Source organism: Mastigoproctus giganteus, chromosome 12 (genome assembly GCF_048544385.1).
Source record: "Mastigoproctus giganteus isolate SK-2022 chromosome 12, ASM4854438v1, whole genome shotgun sequence".
Classification (NCBI taxonomy): Eukaryota; Metazoa; Arthropoda; class Arachnida; order Uropygi; family Thelyphonidae; genus Mastigoproctus; species Mastigoproctus giganteus.
In genome coordinates, this window is record NC_143586.1 from 150,209,321 (window position 1) to 150,230,334 (window position 21,014).

The window sequence follows — 21,014 nt, forward strand, 5'->3', positions numbered from 1 at the left end:
GGTTTTCAGAATGGTAACGATAAATAGTAACGCATCATCCTCCATCTGCGTCTACACTCATATAATTATCCATTTACTATTTGGTCACTTAATGTTATCGACTGATCGGCAACAGCTACATTGATCACACCATGGGGAATGGAACTCAGGGAGTTCCATTCCCCATGGTGTGATCCTCTTTATAAATGGAATCTGTTCTTTAGCTGGTTTGCCTATCTGCCGAATAAAAAAAAAAAAAAAATTGGGGAATGTATACAATTCATACAATTCAATCTGGCTTGAGGACCTTCACTAAGTTCCTCTAGTCATTTGAACAATTGAATCTAGTTTTGACTGAATACACGACTTTTTCAAAAGCAAAAGTTAATTAATTGAACTAATTTGTTGTTTAACAATTTTTTTAGAGGAATAAATTTCCTACATGTCATCACCCCCATACATATTTCGTATTTTGGCTTCCGTGGGGTTAGGGTTGAGCATTGTTGAGTCATAATGCAATGCTATCTCTTTTTTTTTTTTAAGTTTCGCGAAAACGGGCTTCCAGACATCCTAAATAACTCCTCCCCCTCTTCGCCGCACACGAAAGTCTCGGCTAAAGCACATATTTCTGCGCTTCCTGCTGTACCAAATACGGCAATGAGCACGCTATTTCTAAACAAGTGATTGAATTTCGACCCTGCTGACTGGTTGCCAAGCAACGACTGACGTTGGATATGTGGGAGTCCTCGACACCACCCTCAACTTACATACGCAGAAGCTGCCTTCACAAAATGTAACAGAAAGTTTTAAAAAGATCGCAAGTCTTTTGTTTTGGATGGAAAAAGAGAAAACTGTTATTAATGCCTTAATTCTCGGATGGAACTGAAACAAAAATGGCCAAAAAAAAAAAAAAATTTCCAGACCACTCAATGATTATTCCAACATTTTACTGGTCTATGTTAAACAAATTTTACAATGGCGATTGAGTGAACAAAATATGAGCGATTTAGGAGGGATTTTGTCCCTTATAAATCATCCATAAATGTGTGAATTATTCATAGGAACGATGATATTTGTTTTATAAAAACAGTTCAAACCGAATGCACCAAAAAACAAGGGTTAAAGAAAACAACTGGCAAAAATATGAATTATATCTAAGCCTTAATTCATATTTTTAAAAGCACAATTTGTGTTTGAAGGAAACTTCACCTGATTTTCTGCATTCTTTAAAAATAATTTTAACACGTTGTGTTCAGTCATCCTATATCGTAACAAGAAATTATATTCTACTGAACTAACTAACTAAATGTATTCTACTAAATGAATAAACGTGGTAGATCTGATATTCATTCACAACATATTTATGACCGAAAACGGACAACCTCCATCCATGTTTACAGTGTGGATGTGGCATTCTTATTTTTAGTTTAATGTTAATGACATATGTTGCAGACTTTCATTACATGACATAACAAGTATTTCATCACGTGGCGATTTTTTATTTTATTTATTTTGGTTTCATTAACAGAAAGCTTAAAGTTAATCATTTTGGAATGCGTAGTTATAAACTGTCACCAAAATAAAGCTGTTTAATTGTACTTTAACTTAAAGCTAATAATAAGGAGCATAAAAAAATTAAAGCGACTGAAAGAATAACATGTTTTTTCTGTTTTTTTTTTCAGCGAGGAAGAGGAAGAAGAAGAAACTGAGAGGTACGTGTTAATTAAATGCACTTCAAATAAAAACTAATTTTGTTGCTGCTAATATAGTACTTGTAATATCTCATCGCAAGACCTTGACATTTTACACACTCAAACCTACACAAAGGCGACATTCTTAAAAGCCTTGAGAAAAGTGAGCTAATTATTTGCTACAGGATTGGATCGTTTAGATTAGTATCAAGGCAACAGAGACCATGAGGTGTCAGTACATCGTGATTATAAACTGTGCGTGTTCTAAGTCTAGTTTATACCTACGTCTATGGGAGGAAAGATTTTGTAAAAAAAAACCTGGCAAGGCTCACTTCCTCCTGGCAAGACTAATCTCTTCTGTTTGAGATTGGCGAATCTCTGCTTCAAAAAAACAAAAGCTCAAAAATGTTCCTTCTACTATTACTACCTTTTGAGCTGGTCCTTTGTACACTGTTTTCTACAGAAAAAGATATCGCAGGTTTTCTAAATTGGTATCGCTTGTTTTCATCTAGAATTCATAATCACATTGGACTTTCAAAGAAATATTAATTAATGCGCGATAATAAAAGTGAGAATAAATTTTGCAATATGAGCATTTTAATGATATAGATTTTCATTTTACAATAAATAATAAATATTTATTGTAAATGTTATTTATAATAAATAATAAACATCGCCGACACTTTTTGAAACTATGACAGCTTCACATTGGATTGGCACGAATGCCATTACTTTTATGTCTGAAAATTTAAAGCCAATTAGACATTGCTTTTTATCCCGGGATATTTTCGTGCAACTGCCTTTTTTTCAGCTAAATAATGTTTCATTTGTTCAATATTATTTGAGTGGCATGTTGCACAGGGGAATGCTGTTCAAGTTAAAAGAAATATACGCGTATTCATGTTTTAAGATAATTTTTGCGATGGGAAATTATGAGTAATTAGGAATCATTCTTTTTATAGCTCATGCAGAAAAAATCTTATTCTTTGCCTCACTTAGCCATTGTAATACTAATACTAAATCTGTATTTATTTACCAAGAAATATATGCAAAATTCCAAACATACAAAAAATACGAAATTTGGTTTAGTCGTTTTTGAAGAATCCAGCAATAAAACGTTGAATCGAGAGGACCATACCATGAAATAATATGAATTGAATTTATATACATTTATGAGGAAATAAATACAGATTTATTCTTATGTATTTCATAATAAAAGAAGAAATATTTTCAAATAAAGAAAAGAAGTTCTTATTTCTCTAACTTGAAAATTTTATCCATAGCTAGATATGAATGAATATATGAAAATATTAATAGAAATATGAAATATCTAAATATTAGCATAGTTTATTTTATATTATTATTTATAACGTTCACAATTTACGTTAAAATTGAAAAAAATATATATTAAAATTCAAAGTAAAATGCTTTAAAGAAGTAGAGAGTAGTTATCAAGTCTTATAATTTTTTATTGAATAATTACAAAAATGAAACTCATAAAAAATATGGTTTCACTCTGTGCACTATAATGGGGTTCTTTTGAAGCAAAGAAAATTGTTATAAATGCTTCACAGAAGACGAAATTTGCACTAAGTGGCCGGTTTATTAAGGACATCTTCCTACAACAACAACAACAACACCTTCCTACGATTAAGTTCCCCTTTATCTCTCCAAACAGTCTGGATTCTTTGTGGCATAGGCTCAAGGGACAGCGAAAGCGGTGCCACACGGATGCTGGTCCATGTTGTCCAATTATTTCTCACATTCGTTGCAACGACTGTGGTAAACAATTGAGCAAACAACGTTGAGGATCTCTACTCCGAAGAGTGCTTTCCAATTTATACTGCGTGTGCTAAATTGGATTGAGATCTGATGACCTTAGAAGCAACCAGAATATGTTGTTTTCACTCTCATATTCCTGGAACCAGTTCTGTACAATTCTAGCCTTGTGACATGGATCATTATCCTGTTGGAAAAACACATTAGCAGATGTGGCTGCACTGCAACCATGAGGGGATGCGCCTGGTCAGAAACAATTTCCAGATAATTTGTGCCATCCAAATGTTGCTCCACTGGTATCAAGAGGCCCAAAAACACTCCCTGCACCATTACGGAAGTGTAATTAATTAATTAACATTTCATAGTGCTGTTTTCACACTATATTCTGGTTAAACAGCAGGGACTAGAATTTGATTACATTTTAAAAATTATCAAAGACTTTATAACCACCTCGTATATTATTTGTTCATGAAGTTCTTAGCATATGAAGTCTTTAACAGTATTTTATGTCTTTACTAATTAATATTTCTTTTTCTTATTTCCTTTCAGGAAAAGGTGTGTATTAAATCTTGCCTGTCGATATCTTATTTTACTTTTGGTTACTGCATTATTGTGTTTAATCAGGTAGACTTGACGTATGGGTAAGATTAAATGTAATATGTTCTTGGCAATGTAAGTTTTCATTTTATAGCAAATAGGTATCATTAAACATATTTGGAGATATATCCAATAATTAAAAGCGAATGTTCTTGGTAGTGTGATGTTTACAGTGAAAATTAAACATTTCTAAAGAGTTAAATTTTTTTAACTCTTTAGACCATACATGATTATTTCTCCAAACTATTCTATAAAGAATTACTACTACTACATGACTAAACAAATACGGCAAATTAATGCTACAATTAGAGTTATACTTGGTGATACTGTTCAGTTTAGCTAAGTATAAGCCTAATTTTAGGATTAACTTGCTGCATTTCTTTTGTAGTATGTTAGGGTTCTTTTTTCTACAATAAAAGTCTGTTCACAATTACGTGCAAAGACGGAAGTTCTCATTCACAATAATATTGCATTTTGCATTTAATTTTAGTTTTGTAAACCAGCCACTTTTGGTTACTTATAACAGATATTATTTATGTCTTGTACTTGAAATTAATTTTATTTACAAGTACTATAAACACGATTCATACACTATTAACTTAGAGAAGAAAATGCTTAATGCAGTTAGTAAGAATACCCATCTTTTTCACTTTTATATTAACCGATTTTTTTGATAAGTGGTTTAAATAATTTTTACTTTTCGTAACAAATTTGATAAGCAGTCTTTATTCAGTAAAATATCTTACATTTGGACTTTCTGTTTCAGAAATCCTATACGCCATTTACCTTTTTCCTTTAAATTGGAAGCGCGCTTGAATTAAGCGCGCTTCCAATTTAATTATTCCTGTAATTGTGTGTGTTCTTTGCAGATACAGATATAATTTTCGTGTAGAAAAAGCCATGCAACCCTCACCTGTGGCCGACTAACTCAGCCAAGCCATGTTCTAAAGAAAAGGCTCATAAAAATTCCTCGAGTCATTGACATGGCCTTTCGTGGATAGCACGTTGGTATAATCGCCGTCCTCCCCACACCGCTTGGAAAAGATCTGAGTTCGAGTTCCATTGATGTGAGAAATTTTTATGCGCCTTTTACACGACATGGCTGAGTTAGTCGTTCTCAGGCGAGTGTAGCATTGTTTTTCTTCCAGAAACTCGGGGTTTTCGCCCATCAAATAGAAAATCCACCACAGAACACACGCAATTTAGAGACAATATACACGGAGCAATATGGCCTTAGTCGCTGATGCTCCTAAAATCCTACTATTTTGTCAGTGACCGGATTTCGACTCAAGTCTTTTCCACCCGGTGTAGAAAGACCATAAGGCCTGACGTAGCCCAGTGGTCAGGAGCGAGAGTGCATAGCACGCGTTCCTTGAGTGGACCGGGGTTCAAGCCCGTGACTACTGAATACGATAAATATTTGTATTGACGATTTATTGTAAACTCTACTGACTTGGTTGTCGTGCCGGAGTATAAACAGAAAATTTATTTATTTATTTATAATTATATCTACTTTGCCACCAACGCGATCGTTGAGTGGTGTAGCAACGCGACAGTCCAAAGGATTGTTTTTGTATTATGAGTTGCCGAGTGATGTGTAGACCTTTCTTATTCGTGGATCGCTCTGTGTTTAGAATAAAAATTGCCCGGTACCACATCTACAGAAGAACAACCGAGATTTTTCAACAAGGCAACAAACTTTCACGTTTCCATAAGAAGTCCGTACCGATCATGACGCAATGTTCTGATAAGTGGATTAGATATACTGGACCTATTTCATGGCCTCGCATTTAGCAGATCTGAAAACTAGATTTTACTCTCTAGAGATTCGCGAAGCATTATATGTACGTTCCTCCGATGCCTTGCAACACCCTGAGTTTAGGTGGTACAATACCGAAGCGATAAAGTAACCCAGGGAACTCATATCGAACATTTGTAGATGAAACTTGAACTGTTTATCATACTCTAAACAATTTTCATGATATGACTTCCTCTACTGATGTTTTCCATAAGTAGTATTTGATTAAAGTTACCAACTAAGTTTTTCCACCTTGCTTCAAATGAAACTAAGTCAATATGTGCATAAATGGAACGGTACTGCTTTAATAAATGAAGAATTGAAATTTTTGAAAGGACCGTTGTATCTTATTAAGTTACTTTACTTGGCGACTGATTCTGATGAAACACTCTCAAGATTCACATAAGGAAGTTTGTTAAATGTAGCATCCAAGATTTCAACGTTTTATTCGGCCACAAATAGAAGCATAATCCCAAGGAAAGCAATTAGAATAGTTTAAGTGTCTTGAGAATAACGGGCAACGAAAATGATAGGATCATGGAATGTGACCAGCATTGATTACCAGAAGAAAATCAAGAACACATCATCATTACAAAAATTACAGTTAGCTAGCATTTCTTTTTATTGTGATTGCAACCTTCACGAGAATTATCATTACAAGAGAACAAGAAGAAGCAACCTTCACTCTCCTGGAAGAAAGAGCAGAAAATGGCAGAAAAGAAAAGTCCACGAATCACTTACTGAAACTCCATATTCCAAATAAATAATTACTATCCCAATCATTGTCGCAGTTTCTTCAATTGAAGAAACTGAGACAATGATTTTCTCTAAGGCTCAGCAATTTTAATTCCTTTTCAGCTAACATAAGAAAACATATTTGGAATAGAAAACACACATTACTTCATATAGTTTTCCTTCTTTAGGTCAAAATATTTCTCTATAATATCTATAACTATATTCATAAACAAATTTGAGCATTTTATCATTGATTTCAATAAAAATAAAACTGACTGAATTAGAAAATATTTTAATTATTCCTTTTAAAGTTTTTGTATATTTAAATTCTTATTTTAAGAAATAAGAATTATTATTAAATTTTATTTTATATTTTAAATAATGTTTTTGAGATCGTTTCTTTCTAATTATTATCAGTAGAACTTCTAATTATTCGTATTAATTGCTAAGGACAATTGTTAAAAGAGCTTTTATAAAGTTTAAAGTTAAAAGTTTTAAGAACTTAAAAGCACGACCAAAGTAAAAAGTGGATTGGAATTGTCTTCGATACATTTGTTGATGAGTCGCCGATGATCAAGAAGCTGTTGTGAGAGAGCTAAAGACTTAACAATTTCTTAATTTTCTTTTCTAGGGATGCAGGAAAGAAGACGTAAGTCGCTATTACTGATTGTCGTATTCTGGATGGTTTAAGTTAGGTGTTGTTATTATGCATGCGTCTTTAATGGATCGCTGTTCGTTTGGAATGGAGAGTGACGAAATTGTATCGTCCGTGATGTGATCAATGCATCTCTTTTAATACCAATTTGTCTCATCCAGTCTGTGTGATTTTAGGGATAACATAGAATTATTAATAGCCACTTAAAACTGTAGTGCCATTCCGGTCTGAGTTTTGCATCAAATGCCCGTGGCAAAAACGTGGCTGTTCATTAATTGGTGTATAATTGTCTTGTGCGTTTCGAAATTGTCTGATTTGTAAATGTCCATTAGCAACTAGATGTTTGTCTTAAACTAACGAGAAACCTTCACAGGAGATTAAGGGTTCTTAACACCAGATATCATACGAGCATTAGAGAGTTTAAAACTCTGATGACGTTAAAGTTTTATTCTTTAACGTGAAGTTAAGGAGATTATTTCAATAAAATCGGAAATGTTTTTCATTCTTGGTCTGGACATGTTCATTTAGTCAGTTATGTACTTTGAAAAATACAGAACAAGTAAATATTGATGGTTGATTCCATTGATCATTGCTATCTTGAAATTCCGAAATTTTTATATGCAAAAGAGGTTGGATTATTTTCTTCATTAAAATCATGTTCATTTTATATTAAAAATAATAGACTAACATGATGAGTTGGTACTGTCCATAGAATAAATATTTGTTGTTCGGTCACTGTTCTGGCTAGTAATGGAAAGATTTAATGATTGTAGCAGTAATAATGAAAGACCTGATTAATCCCGAAAACATTTGCAATCATAAATATTCCCTGTAAAGATAAACACCAACAATCACCTAACTTTATCAATTTGTTCAGTAACACTGTTATTTTCATTCAATTCAAAATTAATTATTAGAACTATACGAATCAGCTATAAAATTAACATAAAAAAGATCTTACCTGAAAATTATGCTCAAAAGAATTGCAAAAATATTTCTGGAACTAAGTTAAGGCTGGTTATGGTAAATACACTGGAGACGTATTCACAAATGACTAGTTCTAACGCCAGATGAAGGGGGAAAAAAAGCTCTGCAAACTATTTCTTGCACAATGCCATATTATTCACTAAACACTTCAATGCCCATAGTCTGATTGTAAGCTACATTTCTTGTTCCATTTCTTTCCTTGCCTTAAGCGATTAATTCCTTATTTACTAAATAGATTACGGTTAGTTTTTTCTGCCCATTCTTCAGTGTTTTGACCAATCAAAAAGGTTAAATTTTCTCTTCCAATTCATACATAAATATTCGACATTTACATGTATTTTTTGGCTTTTAAAGCCCTATAATGGTAATGAGGCATAAAACCACCACCAAAAATATTATTTGATTAACATTAAGTTTGTAAGAGCTGATTAAAATACATTAATTACTTTTTAACCCATTATGGCAACATTATTACTGTCCTGGATCGATTCTTCGAAGGAATTGCAATTGGAAGAAATCTGGCTAGGAGAAATGTATAAATTGGAATAAGCACAGTAGAATTCTGCTGCGAGTTAGTAATAATTCTGATAGTCTGAATTATTGGTAACTCGCAAATCGAATAATCTAGGAATAAAATTATTCAGAAAAAATTCTCCTGTTGAAGAAAACTCAAAATAAAACACTCTTACACTACATTTATGATATTTACTGAAATATTACAATAAAATTGATATCAAACCACAATGACTTCATTTAATAGAATATTACAAACGTTTAAAAATTCCTCTGAATCTATAGGTCAAGCCTAGATAAAGTAGGGGCGGAAGTCGTCATTTTCAGCAAACTGAGAAAAATGTTATTCTACGTTCTCCTGTTTTGGAGTGATTAGAATATTTCAAGTTTTTTAGAAAAATGGTTTAAAAAAGTCTCCATTTAACGTTTATAACCCTTGACGGTCATGTTTGTTGAAGTGTACATTAAGCACCAAAGCAAACTGAAGCTATGAGGCATCAATATATTGCGTCTGTAATTGTGAGTATTCTTTGGTCGATTTGCTGTTTACTGGACAAAAAAACCGAATTTCCCGGAATGAAACCTAACCTATTCAACCTTCGCCTGAAATCGACTGACTCCGCCATGTTGTGAGAAAACGCCCATAAAAATTGGGGACTCGAACTCAAACTTCTTTTTTTTATCTGGTGTGGGAGAACGGTAATTTTAATGGCTGTGATGTCCACAAGGGCTGGTGATGCTTAAGTTCTCCAATCTACATGTGTGGTCACTAGATACCTATCTTGATGTTGGAAGGGTAAAACCATACGCTTAGCCATCATTGAAATATCACAGCACACCTAACGGAATATGATGATTACAAATTGGATGCTATGAAACTGCGAAGCGCATTTGGAGATTTGATTCCATTTTTTTCGCCTTTGTATGTGGCAAAATTGATTGGTAGAATCGCCGTCCTTACCACACCAGGTGGAAAAAGCCTGAGTTCAAATCCTATCGATGACGTGAGGAATTTTTATGGGCCATTTTCACAACGTGGCTGAATTAGTCGATCTCAGGCGAGGACAGCATGGGCTTTTCGTCCAAGAAGCAGAAAATCGATCTCAGAGCACAAGAAGTTTATAGACAGTATGCACGGAGCAATATGGCTGCAGTCGCTGATCTTAAACCAGTGCACCATAATGGTTGGAGAATACATGCACTGCAGGAAATGTATCTGAACTACTGGACATTGCGTTCCGGGTTGTGTCTGCATTTGCACTTATCACGCTGAAACTGAACATTCCACCCTTCCTCCATTACATGCATCCACACCATATCGCTTGTAGTCTCTGGTGCTTTGAGATCCACGTATACTTTGAAAAGCAGCTAATCTGACGCAGCATTAAAAGAGGTGGTTATAATTACAATTCTATGGGTATAACTAATAAACTTTAACTAATAGACCTCTGTTTTTTCAGACCTCTTGGGTTTCTCTTCCAAATTGTGGGTTTTCATCCCTCAGACAAACATCATAAAATACTTATGATCATAAAATCATAAAAAAACAGATCATAAAATAAAGATACTAAAGTTCCTCGGTCATAACTACTCATAAAACAATGGATTTATTTTTATTACTTGTCTATTCATAATTATAAAATGATGGTTTCGTGTAGACTTGCTTTTTAAAAGAGGTACAGTTAACATACGTACACAAACACGAATTTCATTATTATTACGATTTTATTTTACATTTTTTCTGCTCAATTTAGGTTATATCCTGTTTATCTTTGTTCTTTCCTATATTTCTGTTAATAGTTCTTTAGTTATTTCCCTTTTTTCTCTTTCTATTGCTATCCCTATCTCTTCTTTCTTTACTGCCTGTTTTTTTTCTTTGTTGTTTACTGTAATGTGAAATGAAAACATACTTAATACACCGGTGATTAACGTACTACTCTTACTAGCACTACTACTACTACTCAAAGAAAAATAAATTTACATCATAAAATTGGAAGTCAGAATTTTGTCTTGAAATGTCACAAAGTTTGTGTGATATACAACGTAATGCATGGTAACATTACTTGTGATTAACAGGTTGGAGCATCGTAATAGGCATGCTGAAGAATAAGAGATGGACATGACAAAATATTTCTGTATGAATTACATTGAAAATGTGAGAAAGTAGTGCTATTACTGTGTATGTATAAGAGATTAATGTCAACCATTCACTATATTTCTACAATTTTAACAAATATTACTACCCTACGTACAAAATGTGCATCCAGGACGGGGTTGGCAATCTTTGGCACTTGTGCCAAAAGTTATTCCTGCAATGAATGGCATCACGATACGATTTTATTTGGGGCTTAATCATCTCTGAAAAGGGTGGCCACAAAAAGTATCCACAGAGTCCTGCCCGTATTTAAATTAAATTAAGAGGAAGGTCCCTGAATGTATTTCAAAGATCTACCTAAGGGCTCTCTGCACACTACCTCTGAAAGGTTGCTGACCCCTGACTACCCTTCTTACGCATGTAACACACATAATTTATTATAAAAGCACTGCTGAAAAGATTTCGTATTTTAAAATTCTTTTCTCGTCAACATCATTTCAATCAGTGCAGTTACATTCATAAAAAGCAATGACCACGGTATATTTCCTGTCATGTTCATTGTTCATTGCTGTAACATCAATGGAGGTAACACGCTTACATAATAACTATCTCTGAAGTTTATTTAACACCATATGTTGTACACTGAATGGCTACTTTATTGAGTACATTTGCCTTTTTTCAGGAAAGCAGGTGGGCAGATGTGTAGGGATTTTAAACATGGCATAATTGTCAAAGCCAGGATCGGTATGAATGCCCCGGAAACTGCAACTTTGCTGGACTTTTAATTTACGGCTGTGTCTCAGGTGTACCTAGATTAGTACAATGACCAAATAACATTCAGCCAACAGCAATCATGTAGTCAGAAACAGCTCGTTGATGTGAGAGGCTAATGGGGACTGAAAACAAAAAAAAAAAAGTAAGAAGGTATGTTACAGGCTCAAGAGCATTAACAGTCGCGGTTTCTGACGAAACCCTGTTCCTGAAAGGAAGGAAGACCAGAATATGATGAAAGCAGCACGAGTCCATGGATTCATCCTGCCATAAGTCAACGTTTCAGATTTGTGCTGACGATGTAATGATGTGGAGAGTGTTTTCGAGGGGTACATTAGATCCTTTGGCGTTCGCGTTATGATCTATCGATGTCACAAGTTATCTGGAAATTGCTTTCGAGTCTTCGCATCCCTTCATGACTGCCGTGATCCAACTTCCAAAAGGATAATTCGCAATGTTGCAATACCAGAACTGTAAACAACTGATTCCATGAATATCACAGTGAATTCAGACTACTGCGATGGCCTTCCCAGTCACCAGATCTCATTCGAATTGAGCACCTGTGGAATGAGGTAGAACGAGTTCTTCGGAATAGAGATTTGCAACCATGCAATTTGCAAATCAGTTCGAATATTTACCAACATACCTGTAATACGCTTTCTGCATCTCGTTGAGTACATGCCATGACGAATCAGGTGTTCTGAGGGATAAAGGGGAGAATAATTGTTCTTAGTTAGGTGTACCTAATAAAGTGCTCATTCAGTATAAATATCTTTATAATTTGCAAGCGAATATAACGATTACAAAGTTGTATTATTCCGTAATTATACAGAACTTGCTAAAATAAATAATGCAATATATGATCTTTAACCTGAATGTTACGCGACGACTTCGTGGAATATTTTTCAACAAGAAATAATGCATTTCCTTATATCTTTCGGCAGGGAAGAGCCTCAGCAAAAAATATCTGAAGCTGAAGCAGCAATGGAGGTAAGCTGCACATTATTATTGATTCCTTTTGTTATTTGTTAATAAGAGTAATATTGTTAATGCAATATTACCCATATTCTGAAATCATAGAATTCTACGAAAAATAATAAATAACACATCATTAAATTACCAAACAATATTCTCAAAACATATGCGAATGGCACTATACGATTTGGTTATTTATATGTAATGTATGTGCTGAAAATTTAATTAATTTCCTAATTAACAAATTTCATTAAGTTAATCGAACTTAAACTTCTTATCTGGAAGGATTGTAGATGCTGTATTAAATTAACTTCACTGTACATCTGATTTAGGAAAAGATGCGCAAAAAGAAAGAAGAGGAAGAGCAAATGTGGGAAGAATATCTTGACCAACGCCAGAAACAGCGACTGAAAGAAGAAGACGATCTTCGTAAATTAAAGGAACGACAGGTAAGTTTTGAGAGTGGAGTTTGTCATTTCATACACAGTGTAATTCTATTTGATATCTATATATGCATATAAGTTTTAATTACCGTTTCTTCTATAACTCAAAATGTTCTCAAACTGTGGTGGAATTAATCATCAGATCAACTACTAATATTTGTGTAATGTATTGCTTGAGTTTTGGGTAGAATGTATTTTTAAAGCAACACAATATTTATTTCTCTAAGATTGCCCATTAAATTTCCTCATTGGACAATTACCTTTCTTTTCTCCAACCGTTTAGCAAAGGACAGTTGTTTGTTGAGTTATATTTTAAGAATAGCTGAACTAGAAAATTTAGTGCTAATATTGAACTAAAGTTGACCATCGAAATATATCATAATCTGTGTATTAAGCCGCCATCGTGAGAATTGCATAGAAACAGAATTCCTAAATTAAATAGACCATGTTCTTGTACGAATATCTTATATCTGGAAATCTGATGTCGTATTGTCTCACAGCCTCTCGCATTTAACTGTTAATAGCCCATTAACAGTCCATTAACAGTCCCAAATGCCGAAATTTCAGATCTGAAAAGGCTTCAAGTATTGGGAAAACTGTTGGTGCAAGGCTGGTTAATAACACTTCTCTTTATTTCAAAATTAAAGTTTGAACTTATCAGAACACAAATTACTTCTATTCATTGGCGGATTTTTCTCAGCGTTATTTCTCAAAATAAGACATTTCCCATGATCATGTTTCAAAAGTAGTCTTTATACGCCAACTCAAGCTACTGTAGATAACAAGGGAGTTAGTGTAATATTAGAACAGCAGGACAATTGAACCTTAGAATTTTGAGGGCATTGCTCTGCTGCTAGTTGTAATGGGAGAAAAGCTCCTTTAAACTCGCATTTCAGGAAAGGAATAAACCAGTAGCACACATACTCTATTCAGCAAGTCAGAGTCACTGACAATATGAAAAAGCAAAAACAAAACCAGCATTTTTGGATACAACTACTGTTTGCCTTTTCATAGAGACCTAATCTAACCGGCAAAAATTTGTATCGTGCGCCAAGTTACTGGTTTGCAAAGCTGTTCAAAATTATAATCATTCAAGTATTCTTTCAGATATTATGGACATTCCCTTTAAAATATATAAAGTTTCAGAAGTTTATAAAGCTGTTTTTAAACATTGTGTTTCAGAGATATGTACCAGCAAACCTATATGCTTAAATAGCATTAAAAGTGCTCTATCAGAGAAAGCTTAGAAAAACACTTATAAAAAACACCATCTTAAACATCTTGTGTATAAAAGCATTCATATGGAAAGTAAAATTCAAGTCAGAGTTGAGGTAAATCCATAAATCTTTGAATTAATCTGTTCTTACCTAGGATATCATTATTAACAGAATAAGTAAAAAAAAAATAAACAGAATATTATTTCCCAATCTGCAATTATTTAATTTTATTTATAGGCTAGAAGGAAAGCACAGAGGGCGGAAGAAGAGAAGAAACTCATGGAACACAAAAAGAAACAGGAAGAACAGAGGATTAAAGAAATGGTGAGGATATTTTTCCCACTTGGTCCGATGTTTTAAGGATATCAGTTTTAAATTATTCATTAATCGTAGACATAATGCAGACATTGATATGCACGTATACCAGTAGTAGTTATTTTCATTTAACTCTTATATAAATGTTATACAATGTTTTGATGTGATTAGGAAGAGAAGAAGGCCCGTGAGGCTGAAGCTAAGCAGAAAAGACTAGAGGAGGCAGAAAAAAAGAGACAAGCCATGCAGGAAGCAATGAAAAAGCAAAGCAACGAGCCCGTGAAACCGAATTTTGTTATAACAAAGAGAGAAGATGGAGGTCCAGGAGCAACTCTTGGGCACACGGGATTTGAGAAGGTAATATTATTATTTTCTTCTCTGAATAGAGATTTATTGCAGCAAGATAAGTTTCTTAATTCCTATTATTTAAAATAAGAATGATTGACTGATTGTGCAAACTAAAAATATCAGAATGTTTGTATAAAGTTACTCGCCTTCTTAAAACTGTGGCTTTTCCATAAGCTATTAATGATGAAGTTAATCATAGAAGAAGCTTTGCGAGTTTTCTCTTTATTTTACATTATCAATCAATATATTGTTATACTGGGGGGTGGGTTATATACTTCTTACTATTTATTAATTACTTACTTTCGTTCGTTCGGACTTCTCTGGACAACACATCTGTATGGCGGGACGTTTTCCTTCCTTAATCATTTGTTCAATCATAACCCCAGTATACTCATGTGATTGTCTAGTGGTTTTTCATATTAGGACAATGATCTCGGCCCTCGGTAAACTATTCAAGGGAATAGGAACTGCAGCTTCGATCAGGCGTTGTGAAAATACTCAAACTCTTTCCAATTATAGGTAGAAATTCGAGTACCCGCGGTATCAGTTCTATTATATAATTCTTTGCTTACTCATTCGTGTGAATAGAGGATAGGCCTGAGGCATATGTTTAAAACAAAAATATAGTTTAATATACTCCACTATAGAATTGATACATGTATGAAAACTACTGCCCTAGCGGCAGTGACAAGCAAATCCTAAATCATTTGGTTACAATAATATAAACTGACTTTATGGAAGTATTTAAGAGTTCTTAGCATTTATTGATGTTTTGGAAATTAATGGGTTCTTCACATAGGTGTTCTTCGTGTGGATACCTCATCTCAGGCAAGGACTAGCATATGACATAATGGTTGTACAAACATGATGGGGTCAATACTAAAAATACTGCACTATTTAGGATAGCATGCTTAAGATACATCCTCTACCTATTGTTAATTTGTGAAACTGACAATCTAAGTGATGCGCTATTTAAGATAGCGGTATTAGGACATTTTACAATTTATCAATGCTAACATAATTAATTATATTATTGAGGAGTAAGGTTTATGTATAGCTGTGGGATGACTTACCTAAATACGGATGACTCATTCTACGGGGGCGGAACTCGGTGAGGGGATTCCGTGCTTTCGCAGCCTTCCTTCGGGTTCTGCTATCTTCGCTCGCTCATTCTATATCTTCTTGCGCTGTTCTTCAAGCTTCTCTCTGTACAGTCATTCTGTAACGTAATTCCCGTTTCCAAAAACTTACTGTATTTTTCACTCTCTCTCATACAGACTAACTAACCGACTGCTTCTACCAAAAGCCACCACACAGCAACCCTCTTTCGCTCATCGTCCACCAGGGTATATGCTCCTTATCGCATGAACTTTCGCCTCACACCGAGCTTGAACTAGCGTGGGACACTTTTCTCACGCGGTCAACATCAGACACACTGACCAGTATTTGTCAGGGAGAGCGAAGCTCGTATTTTCGTGGACTTGTGAACTTACTTCTACGTAGCGACTGTTATCTTCAGTTAGGAAAATAATGGCAAAGGGAATTTATAACTGAGAAAGCAACTAAGTCGAATTTTACCATTCTATATTTGACAAGAAACTGATAGCGGTTACTCATGTACGATTGGCATTTATATTTTCTGCTGAAACGGTCAAAACAACTCTTTAGCAAGAAGGGGCACAGCAAAGGGGGGGGAGGGAAATGCATGGGAAATATCTGTAAATTAATATGAAAAATGTGGGCATTTTACACTCCTCGCCACTACCGCTGAGGATTTCAGTCGGGGTACACAACTAAGACTGAAATTCTCAACGTCCCTACTGGGGCTTTGACTTTTGTCAGGGGGGGGACAACATAAACATTCCTCCTCTTACAGTATGTAAAAGAAACTTAATTACTAACATATTATATGGATATAATCAAATAAAATACAAGACAAACAAAACAAAGCGTATAGCACTTAGTTCACTGTGTGGACTTAATGTATTCACACTTCTCAATGCTGTTCGCTCTCCACATGGAGGCCATTGTCTGCACCCATCTGTTGAGAAATTGTTTTTTTTTTTTTTTTTTTTTTTCACCACTAAAGTCCGTGCTTCAGTTAACAGTTTCCCTGGTTTAAATAAGTGAGCATTTTGAAGCACAACAGAAAACAGATCTGGACTTCCAGGCTGAGGTTGTCAGGCAGTAAAAGAAAAGTTCTTCTGTAGTCCATGATTCGGTGAGGTTATTCTTCAGCAGGCTGGAGACACACAAAAGGAGCTTATCCCTCCAAGGAATGTTCTGGGCACTGCTTTTGTTCATAGTCCTTACTTGGCTCACAGGCACGACATAAAACATAAACAATCACACAATTAGTAACTGTCCTTAGGTCATGGACACAAAGCATCTGAAGTTAATTAAGCAAGTACATTATAATTGTATACATGTAACTAAACATCACAATAATATAAACATGAACTAATAACTAAAATGGAACACTGCAACATACATAAAAGAAATATCATATATGTAAAGCTGATAAAAATATTAAAGTTAGGTCTATAAAATATATATATGTATATATATAATTTTTCTTTTGAATATTGTAGACCTTAGCAATCTCCTTACACAGAAATGAATGGAATTACAATCTCTTCTGTCTCCACGTTTGGCCTTGTCTTTCTTGGCTGTTAACACATGGCCTTGTGGTAAACCACTTTCACTATTCAGTTCTCAGGAAGAGCTTTTCTTGCCTTCACTAGACCGATGAATTCCAGCCACTGGGTGCAAAGGTTCACTGTGCGGACTGCACAGTGGTCCGCCGGGTGGTTCCAGGGACAATGAAAGGGATTGTTTCTTGCATCAGGCAAGAATTCTGGATCGGGACAGGAGAAGACTTTAGCATCCACCACAGTCCGGAAGGGAAGGACTTTTTCCAGGCTTCGTGCCTTTCTTTCTCCTATAGCTATGATCGTTTGGTATGGCTTCGTAAGGATGCTTAACCATGATCCGAAATGCCGAGATGCAAACGCTCCTGCCTTTGGGGTTGATGCAATATACTGATGGTCCCAACTTACTAGGGCAATCTCCTCTACTTTGAGTGCACTTTCTTGGTTACTGGCAAATAGAAAATCAATGACGATCCACTTCGAGAAAGGAGGAAGTGATCCAAGGGGGTGTGTCGTTGGTGACCGGGGAAGGGCAGGTGTGCACCAGATTGGGCGGACAAAGCGATTCACCATCCCAAATCTATGTTTTGAGACCTACACCTCACCTTTCCAATTTAGGAAACTTCTCGTGCCATGGTTCTCATAGTGGCAGGGAAAACGCATTTCCAGGGCTGCCTTAAGTTTCCTCCTCATGGGTTGAGACCGCCTTACTTCCTTTTGTTTCCGCTCTTGCTGGGAAAGCTGCTGCGGGGTTAGAATCAGCTCAGCTCCAGAAGACTCCTGACAAGGACTTATGGATTGATTAGGCGCTGGGATTTCCCTTTCTGTGGTGGTCACCCTCTGTATCCAACGTAAAGGTGCTAGGAGGAAGGTCAGCATTCTAGCGATGAGGCATCGTACAGACCTGTGAAACTCCACCATCGCAACTAAACAAGGACGGATAAACACGACTAGTTAGTGAAGAAAATACTTCTGTTTATGCATTCCATCCATCCTCTCTTCCATACTAAAGATTTGCCCCACTTACACATCTTTTCCTCCTTATACTTTCGAATCCCGGGTGAGGGAGTATTTGGTACCATACATACTCCACATTTACCTTTCATTCATTCTTCCTGCTCTCACTCACAACCTCAAATGTCACTTTCTTGATTTCCTTGCATACCTCTCCGAAGACGAATTACTCAATTCATTTGCAAAATCAAACATGCCATGCATGGAAAAAAAAATAATATCCCCATCAGAAAACAAAAACTTTAGAAATCATTCTCGTATTTTAAAATAGCCCTTGATTCTCCTAATTAGCACAAAGTTTTGTTTATCAGCAGTCTGGATTTTTGAAGGCACAAACATGAGTACACTACTTCAGCAATCTTGTTTCTGTTTTTTTTTTTTTTTTTTTATAGTCAATATTACCTATATGTTTTGTTCTATATTGACCTTCTTACATTAATGCACTATCACTTACTCCCTACTGTCATACATGATGAAGTTCTCATTAGTAGGTAAACTTTATTCAAAAAGAAATTATTGACGGAATTAGAATTCTGATTAATATTGTTTTGAGGATTTCTTTCCACAGTAAAGTTTTTTTTTTTTTTTTTTTTAATATATATTATTTATATATATGTAGTACAAGAAGATGGATCCCAAGTCTAGATCTTGAAGTTCAGAAGTTACCTCCTATTCACTTAAATTTTTTTTTCTCTGGAAAGTGATAAAAACAACTAGTGACTGGGAGGAACCAGCCGTCCCCAGGCCAATTGCCCTATCCTCTCTCCAAAAGAAACCAAATATTATCTCCCTCTTGTTCTCCCTTTTTTTTTTTTTTTTTTTTTTTTTTTTTTAGGATCCTCTCTCTTGACTTTTGGATTTCGATGTGCAATGAGAGAGAGGGAAAACAAAAAGTGACTAGGGGATTTCCGGACATTCCCTCAGCCACCTGTATCCTTCCTCTCTCCATTTTTATACCGCATAATTTCATAAAGTCTAGATATATTTGGTGGAGAAAGGTGTTTGCTTTAATAGTATTAGCTCAATGGTCATATTTGAATAGAATTCGGATACAAAATCTCTGGTTTTTTTTTCAAGGTTCATTGGAGTGGTTCGTGCTTCTGCATGAGATTTATAAAGATAAATTAATTCTATTTTCCTACTTGTGCCATGTCATTCAATTTGCCATCCATTTATCTGGCTGCTGATAAAACACACTGCCAGAATCCAACAAAACTGATCAATTTCTTCACCTCTGTGGTCAGTTATGTACTTTGATCCTTTTCTTATCATAACTTCGCTTATCCCCTCTCTCTTTCTCTTGAAATAACACAAGTGTTTTTTTTTTCACATTAGTACAGAAAGATGATCTACTTATCTAAAATCTTGATCTCCTGATGTCATAAATTTTTTTTTTGTACTGGTAAAGTGATATGTAAATTAAAAAGAAACCTTTTCTCAATGGTCCTACCACAGTTTAAGCATAAATGCAAATTAAATTCCCAATCATTCCTCATTCTCTCCTCAAAAAAAAAGACTTGTGCTTGCTCTTCACATCTGCTCCTATAGTTCTCAGTATTCTCTGTCCCTTTCATCTCATGCATTATTATGCAGGGGATGTGTATACAGGTGTATATCCCTTCCTCCTTCTCCTATTTAGCTATTTGATACAGATTCGGAATCGAACCTTTTGTACATTGAATGCCTTACAAGAATGCTAAAAAGATTTTTTTTTTTTTTTTTGAATTTTCTGGTACTGGTTCTCAAACTGGTCGTTCGGTGTACACAACTGTCTTGCCAAAGCATTCACTTTGCTAGCAACTGCAATTATGGCTTGTTTCTCCTTGAAATCGATACACTTCGCTATCCTCACTTTAGTCTCTCCAGGCATCTCTCAGAATACCTGCCAGATCAGAACTACTGCCATCGCTTGGTCGAAGGTATCTCTCAGCAAGATGTGGACCCAATATCCACTGAACTGCTCTTTCTATCCTATCTGGTGGCTCGCTTTGGCTTGTGTTTTCTTGAGTGTTGTTACTCTGATCTGGGGTGACACCTCTTTCTGCTTCAGCTACATTGCTGGGAGTGTCAACCACTGTATCTGCTCTTTCCACTGAAGCTGTCTCTGGTACTAATTCCTCAGTTTGTGACTGGGACACCACAATTTCCTTTGGTGGGGCATGAATTACTCGGTCGCGACTACGTAAATTATATCCATGGGTCTGAGTAGGTACTTGCTCAGCTCCCTCAGGTCTCACTGAATGCTCTGTCCTTGGTTGGCCCTCCTGATTTCTTTGTGGGAGGGATGACAATGGGATTGATATGGGTAAGCTTGTCGGATTGATCCTTGTTGGTCGGGGAATTATAGGTGGGATAAGATCACAATCCTCCACTAAAGGTTCATCAAAGATCCATGTCTCTTTGGGCACTGATGCAGTGCTTGTTTGGTCTGGTGAATTGCTATCTTCTGAT

At 35.3% G+C, this 21,014-nt stretch overlaps 1 protein-coding gene and 1 long non-coding RNA gene across 2 annotated transcripts in view; both read left to right on the forward strand.

Annotated features, from left to right (window-relative positions):
* Positions 1-1,692, forward strand: part of LOC150077507 (uncharacterized) — a 32,094-nt gene extending 30,402 nt beyond the window's left edge. Inside the window, exon 3 of the long non-coding RNA XR_016547725.1 lies at positions 1,662-1,692. This is a non-coding gene — a long non-coding RNA (uncharacterized LOC150077507). The remainder of the gene's footprint in view (positions 1-1,661) is intronic.
* Positions 1,693-3,731: 2,039 nt separating this feature from the next.
* The window catches only part of LOC150077508 (uncharacterized), a 44,821-nt gene continuing 27,538 nt past the window's right edge, over positions 3,732-21,014 (forward strand). Inside the window, exons 1-7 of the mRNA XM_090385928.1 lie at positions 3,732-3,788; positions 3,999-4,090; positions 7,211-7,228; positions 12,545-12,590; positions 12,908-13,024; positions 14,473-14,559; positions 14,722-14,907. Coding sequence (XP_090242054.1) covers positions 3,732-3,788; positions 3,999-4,090; positions 7,211-7,228; positions 12,545-12,590; positions 12,908-13,024; positions 14,473-14,559; positions 14,722-14,907 — 603 coding nt within the window. The remainder of the gene's footprint in view (positions 3,789-3,998; positions 4,091-7,210; positions 7,229-12,544; positions 12,591-12,907; positions 13,025-14,472; positions 14,560-14,721; positions 14,908-21,014) is intronic.